Here is a 9,690-nt window from a genome sequence, read left to right as displayed (position 1 = left end):
TATTGAAACGGGAAGTTCGCCTTAAAAATCCTAGCTGGGAGAGTGGTGCCCAGTTTCCCATTGGAAAATCTGACTTCAGAGGGCGTTCCACTTGATTTTCGGAATTTCCCAGTTTAAAGTGTAACTGGAATGCAGCATTAACTTGTATGTAAAAGAGAAATCCAATAATATCCCAAATTTGTAATAAGAGAATAAAGTAAATGCATGAAATTTCTGTTACTACAGCATATTCAGACAAAACCATTTTTTAATTTTATTTTTATTTGTTTTATTTATTTTTTTACATTTTTCTCCGTTTTGTTTCATTTCTCAGAACAGATTTGAAATTCTGATAACATGATTTGTCATCATGCTGATCAAAAGTATTTATGTAGCTTTCTATTAAATATTCTGAAACTCCACAACATTTAAGCGTAAATTTGTCATGTAAATCTTAATATGCAGGACTGTCTTTTCACAATAACATGATCTGTCAAAAATTACAGTAGAAGAGCAGATGTGAATTTTATCCAAACATGTTTGTTGATGCAGATATTTAATTTTTGAGTTATAAACTAAGGATTCTGAGAAATAAACTGACATTTGCAGTTAATCCATGGTGTTTTACGGTTTGCACAAATTGTTCTGAGAATGTTCTTATGTTTTTGTAAAGAGAGAAATGCACCAAAGTGACTGAGAAAAACTGCAATAATTACTATGTAAAGTACAATAAAATCTTTTGCGAATGAAGCCCACAAGGGTGCAGTCATGTTACGTCATAAAGTATTAATGTCTAGGAGCAACTGGGGAGAAAAACAAACAAACAACAAAGCCATGAAACGAAATAAATACATATAGCAGATAGAAAATCAGAAAATAACAATATACAGCAGATTCACCTTTATATTATCAATAATAGTAATAACACATAGTCATAAGAGTCTGCAAGAAGAAAGTAAACTAAGAACGTAAAAAGAGCTCTGTCATTTTTGCAGTGTTTTCAGACGACACACTGTAATCAATAAGCTCTTCAGCAGTTAGATGATGCGTAAAAGTCATCCTCAGGAAGGAGAATAAATATAGGGCAGCCATCTGTCTTCATCCACAGGAGGCGCTTATACGGCTCCATCGCTCTGAAAGACAAACATTATTATCAGTCACATGTTTTCAGTTCACATAACTCGACCAAACAGACTCAGTTGGAGATTTTCAGGTTACGACAACAGATAAAAATACAGAATAATAAGTTAGAAATCTCTGCAGACTTGTTCACTGCAAAAAACCTAAACTTTACCAAGTATTTTTCATCTAGTTTCTAATGAAAATATCGTAGTACAGTTGAAAAAAGACAAAAGTAACTTACAAGTTATCTTTCAGCAAGATAGTTGCTGAAAGTTTAGAGAGCTGGTTTTAAGTCAATAATTCCTTAATATTGGTGAAACATATTTGTTCCATTAGCAGATTATTTCATTTATAAGTGAAATAATCTGCTAATGGAAATAGTTTATGTTATTTAAATAATGCTTATTTCTACTGTAGATATTTGCTCTAGAAACTAGACCAAAAATCCTTGGTAATGTTTTTTTTTTTTTTTTGCAGTGTTGGAAGTGAATTCAGCTTCCTGGACACTGACCCCTCCGCAGCAGCCGCAGCAGTCTCCGCACAGCGCCCCCAGCAGGCCGTTTATCACCTGCACGGCGCACAGAGCGATCTGGATTAAACCCATCACCAGCAGCACGCAGAACAGGCCCAGGTGCCAGGAAACCACATTTGTTGGCTCTTTGCACTCACTCCAGAGAGTGTGGTTCCTCAGGTAGTCTCTGAAGATTAAATATAGAGTCGGATTATTTATTTCAGCTTGTTTTTGATGAGTAGAATATACATTTCTGACTATTTCTGGGTTTACTTTACAAATGTGCTCAAAACTCTGTATATATTTGGGTATTGTCGCTTCCATTGTTGATTAAATGTTGATTGAATTGCGAAATCGTGTGGGTTTTTTTCATTTCTTTTTTAAATTAGCAAAATATTGACAAAGTTTTGAGCATATTTGTAACAAAAAAGCAGCTAATAAAACTGACACAAAAACAATGTAAACTATTTTTGGTACACAACAGCTGTGGTCGATATTTTGCTAATGTAAACAACTGTGTAATATGGACAGAGTTTTGCGCACATGTGTAACAGAAATGCATCTGTTGTGTACCAAAAATAGTTTACATTGTTTTTGTGCGAGTTTTATTAGCTGCGTTTTCATTACAAATGTGCTCAGAACTTTTAAAATATTTTGCTAATGTAAAAAACAAACAGTCTTGCAATTGCCGTATGTAAATGAAATAAGCACAATTAAAAATCACTTGTGAATAAGTTTGTTCACACAGTAAGTCATTAAAAATCATGCCGTGCCATCATCATCCAACTACTTCCTGTCAAATTATACGTCATTTCCACATGGTCAGCATGCGGTCGCTGACCATGTGACTCCTAATGTGAAAAAAGTGTTTTCATTGCAGTTTTGTAAAATATGCAAATTTTTATGCAGCCGAAAAATCTCATCTGGCACCAAATTGTTTTAGCAAAAAACATGAGTTTTTTCAAAATTGACATGTTGCCATTAAGCAAATTTATTTTCTTCTTTTCAACTTACACAATTTTATGTTTAATATAAACAAACACAGCTATTGGGGTCTGTACTAAGAAATGTGTTTCATGAATTTGTGATTTTGCACAGCATCTCACCCATTGTCGAAAGGGTATTTCCATTCTGTTTGGTTGACGTCCACAGGGTCAACTACAAAACAGAGCGGCCCCTTGTTGATAGCTACACATGACACTACAACTGAGTAACCTGCACCAAGCGCACCAACAGCTGCAAACAGTATGGAGCTCAGCATCTATGTGGACATAACAGAGAGAAAATGGTACAATGAATTCAGCGTCCTCTTGATCAGAAATACAAATAAAATATATGATTTAAATGGAATCAGTGCAAAAACACCAAATCTTACCAAGTATTTTTGGTGTAGTTTACAGTGCAAATACTTCATTACATTTGAAATAAGACAAACTAACTTACAATTTTTTTTAGCAAGATAAAAGAGCTTGTTTTAAGTAAATAATTCCTTAATGTTAATGAAAAAGTACTAATTCCATCAGCAGATTATTTTACTTATTTCGCATCTACTGCTGTGCCGTTACCTAGCAACTGCAGCCAAGCCAACCCGTCACCTAGCAACCCAGTTCTAATTCCACTGGCAGTTTATTTCACTCATAACAATTTTTTTCCCCAAATTATGAGTTAATTTATCTGCCGATGGAACTAGTACTTTTTCCATCAACATTAAGGACTTGTTGACTTAAAATAAGCCTCTATTTCTTGCTGAAAAGTTACTTGTAAGTTAGTTTTGTCTTATTTCAAGACATTTGCTCTAGAAAATAGACCAAAATTACTTGGTAAGATTTGGTGTTTTTGCAGAACAACAAAAATCAAACAAAGTTTTGTTTGATTTTCACATTCCTGATCGATCTGTGTGTGTGTGTGTGTTCATCTTTGGCGGAACAATAGTAACACTGTGAGAGACGCATTTAAACCGTCCAAACCCTCATTAATACGTGTGCTTAGTTTTATGCATTTCTCTGTGTGTTTTTACATTTATGGCCATGTAAATCATGAAGGGTGTGTGTACACAGTGCCACTGTGTTTGTTTTCCCTTACAGCCTCAGCCTGATTTGGATTTACAGTTAAACTGATAACAAGCAGTAAAACATGGAGGCCGTCTATCACTCCAACATTTTTACTAAATGAACAAAATAACTGGTAACAATTTTTCATTGTGTCAACAACTATGAAAAGTTGTTTGGCAAAACACTAAAGTCTTACATGACCTTTCTTATAATAATCCCTGCTTCACAAAAAGTACATTATGGGTCAATTTTTTAAATTGTTTTTTATTTATTTAAGTCATAAAACAGGTAAAAGAAACAAAAGATGGGGGGAAACTAAGAAATTGAACTGGGGATACAATTTAATTACCACTAATATTAATTAAATTTTTAAATCCACCTTTTTCATTTGTGTTTCACAATTAATACATTTGATAAATCAAATAAAAATCATGTTTGTTTCAAATTAAAGTTCAATAAACCTAGTTGGGTTATGGGAAATTATTTGCTCCGGCTCTTTGGTTCCCTTTATCATATTTGCTTTAAAGCGTCTGATGTTGCCACACCGTTTGGGGCTCCGCATCCCAGGGCAAGGTACAGGGTTTACCACAGCAGCCATTTTGAAGCATTCAGAAACCTAAGATCCATATTTAAGAAAGTTTATATCAATTATTTTACTTTAAAATTATATTTAAATATGTTATCAAATGTGAGCATTTGGACTTTTAGTCAGTTTTTTCATTTTGCAATCTCAAAAGGAAACAAATAAGGTCTGAATTTCCATACAGTACATAAGTGAGAAAAAACTTTTTAATTTTCACTTCTGTTATCCTTCAGTTGCATATCAGCTCCTTTCGAGTTGGAAAATCGATCAATGTTTCCTGATTGTTTTCATTTTAAATATGAAAATGGCTAAATCAAACCCAAATGAAGAGCTACTGTGACTAAAATAAACTTGGTCCCAATTTTAAAAGTGATTTTTGTAAAATAAACTAAATAAAATCACGATGTTGAACAACAAAACAATTCTTTACCGCAAATCTCCGCCCACAGCTTTCGTTTCCACAGCAACCGCAGCAGTCATTGTTCTTCAAACCCAGGAAGACGAGAGCTGGGAAGATCATCTACCATCCAAATGCGCACACACACACACACACACACACACACACACACACACACAAAACAAAATATCTAAATGAGGAATCATTCATTTCCTTTTTGTGTCCATTTTCCGTCACCAAGCATGCAGAAGATTATTGAGCATCAATCTTTTGATGTACATTTCAACTTCTACCTGATAAGCAAAAAAAAGCATCAAGCAAGGTTTCACATACTTTAGATACAATTTTTTTTCTCATAAACTCTTAATTATTTAATTATACATTTCAGCTTCTACGGAAGCCAAGAACGGATGTTTTCTGCATACACTTTTCCCCAATGGTTTTCTCGAGATTAGCTCGTTATCTCGGAAAAATCCATTAAGTTTTCTCGAAGTTTGTAGAGAAAACTCGATATTTTCTCAGTTTATTTTATTGAGTTTCACTTATCTTCAAGAAAACCATTGAGAAATTTTGAGAAAAAAGTTTTCTCAAGGATTTTTTCTTTTTATCTGTAAAGAAATTATTGTGGAATTAAGTCTTTATCTGGAGAAAATCATTGGGGATAAATATGCGGAAAATGGAAAATTAACTAGTTCAATAGAGAAAACAATCAAGTTTTCTAAAATTTGTCAAGAAAGCTCATTGTTTTGTCAAAGTTTGTTTTCAAACAAGCTTTGGAAACAACGTTTTGTTTTCAAGAAAACAATATCTGCTTTCTTGAGATTAACTCTTCATCTCTAAAACGATTATTGGGAAATTAACATGTCTGAAGAAAAACATTGAGTTTTTCAAGAAAAACTATTATCTCAAAGTTTGTTTCTCTTGACTTAACTTCAAGAAAAAAATATTTGTTTTCTCAAGATTAACTCTTTAGCTAGAGAAAATCGTTGGTAAAAAGTTTATGCAGAAAATGCAGAATTAAGTTATCTGGAGAAAACCAAGGGAAAAAGTATACGAGGAAAACGCCCACTCTGCTTCCGTACGACTCCTACCTGATATGGAAAAAATGCTTCCATGTACTTTAAAAACAAATTTTTGCTTTTCAAAAATTCTGAATTTATTTATAAAAACATAAACACATTTACCATCACATTATCAACTCTAGACAGCATAACCATCATGAAACGTAGGACTTTCCTGAAACGTACCAGCACACCAGATCCCAATAGGCCTCCAAAGTACCAGACCTCGTCTGTGATGTTGTCCTTATCCACAACCTTCCCGCCGGGGAAGAAGAGCAGGATGTTGCAGAGCACACACACGATGGCGAGAGGCATCAGGCTGATGCCCAGACATTTAGCGAAGCCACCCGAACACATTCTGACAACGAAGCTTCACACGCCGGGCCTCGACTCGTCTGAAATATTCTGAGATTTAGATACAGTCCAGGCTGTGCCCGCTTCAGAAAGACGACTCCTAACGTCTTGCAGCTCTAGTTTAGAAATATCTGGACTCACAGAATGATGCTGCCGCTTCACCTGCCTTCCTACTGATGACTGCCGATGCTTCATGTGGTCCTTTATAGTCGCCCCTCCTCTCTTCAGACATGATCTCATTGCTTCACATTTACATCAAACAGATCTCTCTCTCTCACACACACACACACACACACACCCATACAAAGTCCAAACACACACTGCAAAAACAAAACTTTACAAATGATTTTGGTCTGGTTTCTACTGCAAATATCTAATTACACTTAAAATAAGACAAAACTAATTTATAAGTGAGTTATCAGCAACATATAGGAACTTATTTTACGGCAACAATTCCTTAATACTTTTTTTTTAAATTAATAGTTCGATTGGCAGATAATTTCACTTATAATGTGAGGAAATTATGTTATAACTATTGAGTTTTACTTAAAACAAGCTCCTGTTTCTTGCTGATAACTCACTTATAAATTACTTTTCTTATTTCAAGTACTAAGATATTTGCTCTATAGAAAATAGTCCAAAATATTTTGTAAGATTTTGTGTTTTTGCAGTGTATAAGGTCGTCATTGTGTTTCATATATTTCTACACTGCAAAAACGAAAAATCTTGCCAACTGTTTTTGGTCTAGTTTTTAGTGCAACATCTTAGTACACTTGAAAAAAGACTAAACTAACTTACAAGTAACTTATTAGCAAGAAATACAATCTTGTTTTAAGTCAATAATTCCTTTATATTGATGAAAAACTAGTAGTTACCCTTGCAGATTATTTCACTTATAAAAGTGTGTTCTCAGTGAAATAATCTGCAAGTAGAAGTAGTACTTTTTCAGCAATACTAAGGAATTACTGACTTTAAACCAGCTCCTGTCTTCCTGAAAAGTTACTTGTAAGTTAGTTTTGTCTTATTTCTAGTGAACTGAGATATTTGCAGTAAACTAGACCAAATACTTGGTAAAATTGTGTGTTTTTGCAGTGCACAGACCTGGTGGATCCATTCAAAACGCACAGAGGGCTATTAATGTAGGAATACATACCTGTGTGTCCACCCGGACACAGCAGTGGTCAGAGTGGTTAATGTTTTACCCGGTGTTTGGATTACACGGAGACAGAGGAGGAAGTGACAGATAGTCGGTTGATAGTGACTCATAAGAAAGACTCGTGATCAATAAGGAATGTCCAACGAAAATGTGATGAATCTATAAAAGTACGGTTTGAAGGAAAGTAAGATTATTTAATCGGAGCCCTGCCTTGTAATCGATGGAAAGCGGGTTTAACCAGTAGGCCTGTCGACATGAATCATAGCAGTTTTGTTGATTATCTCCTCATGTTAAAGTGAGCAATTTAGGGGCGTGCTGTGGTGGCGCAGGGGGTTAGCACGCCCCACGTTTGGAGGCCTTAGTCCTCGACCCGGACGTCGCGTGTTTGACGTCGCGTGTTTGATTCCCGGTCCCGACGATCTTTGCAGCATGTCTTCCTCACCCTCCTTCCTGTCTGCCTACTGTGTAAAAAAATACGAGCCATTAGCGCCGCAAAAACTCTTCGGAGAAAAAAAAAAAAAGTAAGCAATTTATCAGCATTAAGGAATATTATTATTTGATATATAGTAACGAGTTTGACTTTTATATGTTAGTGGTTTTACAGTGTGGTTCTCCAACACTGCACAAAAAACCAAATCTTACCAAGTATTTTTGGTCTATTTTCTAGTGGAAATATCTTATTACACTGAAAATAAGGCAAACCTAACTTAAAAAATAACTTTTCAGCAAGATTTACATGCTTGTTCTAAATAAATAATACTTTGGAATAAGTTCTTTAATTGACCATTGACCAACATTTTTATGTATTGATGATTTTGATTATGGTACTTGATGTTTGTTCTGATTTCTCTGTTAGTAATTATATGCTGTTTTATTATTTTCTATTTTTGTATTTTATTAGGTAAAACACTATGACTGATGTGTTGCTGAAATGTGCTATAAAAATAAACTTGATTGATTAATATTTATGAGAAAATACTAGTTTCACCGCCATAAATTTGGAAAAAAGTTTTGTTTTAAGTTAAATTATAAACTAGTTCTAGTTTAGGAGCAACTGCTGACATTTACCCATCCTTAACAAAAGGGGCTGGGTTAAGTTTTTATCTATCTACTTTTTACTCTGTTTTAAAAAGATTATACATCTTAAACTTGGTTCTCACTGAAAATATATCACATTTTGAACCAAAAAAAAGCACATATAGGTGTTTAAAATCTAAATAAAAACACAGAAATAACCTTTTCTGAAAATAACTGACAGTTTTATAGACTAATCCATTACCTATTGACTGTTGCGAAAAGCGAAGAAAAAAGGAGCTTAGAAGCTATAAAATAATTTGTTAATTATTTCTAAGCATTGTTCTCAAACTGTAGTCTGTATCCAGAGTCGATACTTTGGCTGCCTTTAGTAGTAGAAGAAGAAATTCTGGTATTTATTATTAAAGGAAGGTAAATTAGAATAACTGCAATTTGTATTTAGTTTGCACCAAATACCATAAAGATTCAGTTATTTAAAGGGATACTGTTGTATAAAATTCACATTTTGTGTTTTTATGCTTCTAAAAGTAGCCCAAACGCTTAAAAAAGAAAACAACTATAAGTTTTATAAAAAAAAAAAAAAAAGTGGTGTCTGGAAAATGATCTTATTCAAAAACCTTCTGAATAAGAAGGTTTTTATTCAGCATCACAAATCAGCAGGCACTGCACCTCACCTACTGACCCCAGGAAACCCAGCCCCGTTACCTAGCAACCATAGAAGCCCAACCCCGTTACCTAGCAACCGCAGAACCTCCAGCACTTTAGCTTAGCTGGATTTTACTGCTGTGTAAGACGGACAAAATGTTGAAAACTGAAGCGTTGGACAGTGATTCATGTGCCAGTGCTGTCGATTCTTTTTACATCTTATATTAGAACATGGATCTGGATATGACGTCAAGTTCAGTTCATCTCTGTTCCAATTCCAAATATAGAAAACCTGTGGGTTTGAGTGGGCTAATAGAAGCAACACAAGCTAATGTCTTTGAAACACTGTAGCTACATGTTTATTAAAGGAAGTTGTATAATATGCTGTGTTTTATTAGAAAGAGAGATCAACTGTTTTTATTGCAGCTGTAACTAATATTAAAGGCAGCCATATTGGATTTTCAGATAATTTCGCAAACTCAGCCTTTTATGCACTTTTTGTTGATTTCTTTCTTGTTTTACAATCAAATTTGACAATGTCAATTGAATTTGTGTTAATGAGGCTCGTTTGGCAAATTAAAAGTACCTTTTGGAAATAATCTTCAGCATTTCTGATTTAATCAGAAGCAGACAGAGGACACAAAAATTATACTCAACTAAGAGGAACTACTTCAACTACTCAAGTAAAATAAAAAGCAGCCAAGAAATTACTGAAGTAGGAGTAAAAAGCTATTGGTAAAAAGACTGAGTACCAAGTCAAAACATCAATGATTTAATATTATCAGACGGACCAAAA

The 9,690-nt window shown here is 34.2% G+C and overlaps 1 protein-coding gene across 1 annotated transcript; it reads right to left on the bottom strand.

Moving 5' to 3' along the window:
• Positions 1-285: 285 nt before the first annotated feature.
• Positions 286-6,251, bottom strand: tm4sf4 (transmembrane 4 L six family member 4). Its single transcript, XM_028027894.1, has 5 exons — positions 5,891-6,251; positions 4,677-4,766; positions 2,719-2,873; positions 1,613-1,799; positions 286-1,112 (listed from the first exon to the last, which is right to left on the bottom strand). The coding sequence occupies exons 1-5, from the start codon at positions 6,059-6,061 to the stop codon at positions 1,095-1,097; spliced, it is 621 nt and encodes a 206-aa protein (XP_027883695.1). The 5' UTR covers positions 6,062-6,251; the 3' UTR covers positions 286-1,094.
• Between the last annotated feature and the right edge of the window lie 3,439 nt (positions 6,252-9,690).

The sequence above is a fragment of the Xiphophorus couchianus genome, chromosome 9 (genome assembly GCF_001444195.1).
Source record: "Xiphophorus couchianus chromosome 9, X_couchianus-1.0, whole genome shotgun sequence".
In the NCBI taxonomy this organism is placed as follows: Eukaryota; Metazoa; Chordata; class Actinopteri; order Cyprinodontiformes; family Poeciliidae; genus Xiphophorus; species Xiphophorus couchianus.
This window is presented reverse-complemented; position numbering and strand designations above follow the sequence as displayed.

Excerpts from the sequence above, each read along its gene's own strand:
- tm4sf4 (XM_028027894.1), bottom strand. The coding sequence starts at position 6,061 with ATGTGTTCGGGTGGCTTCGCTAAATGTCTGGGCATCAGCCTGATGCCT. Across the intron at positions 2,874-4,676 it reads GCTGTGGGCGGAGATTTGCG|ATGCTGAGCTCCATACTGTT; the intron begins GTAAAGAATTGT and ends ATGTCCACATAG. Across the intron at positions 1,800-2,718 it reads AAATACCCTTTCGACAATGG|AGACTACCTGAGGAACCACA; the intron begins GTGAGATGCTGT and ends TTTAATCTTCAG.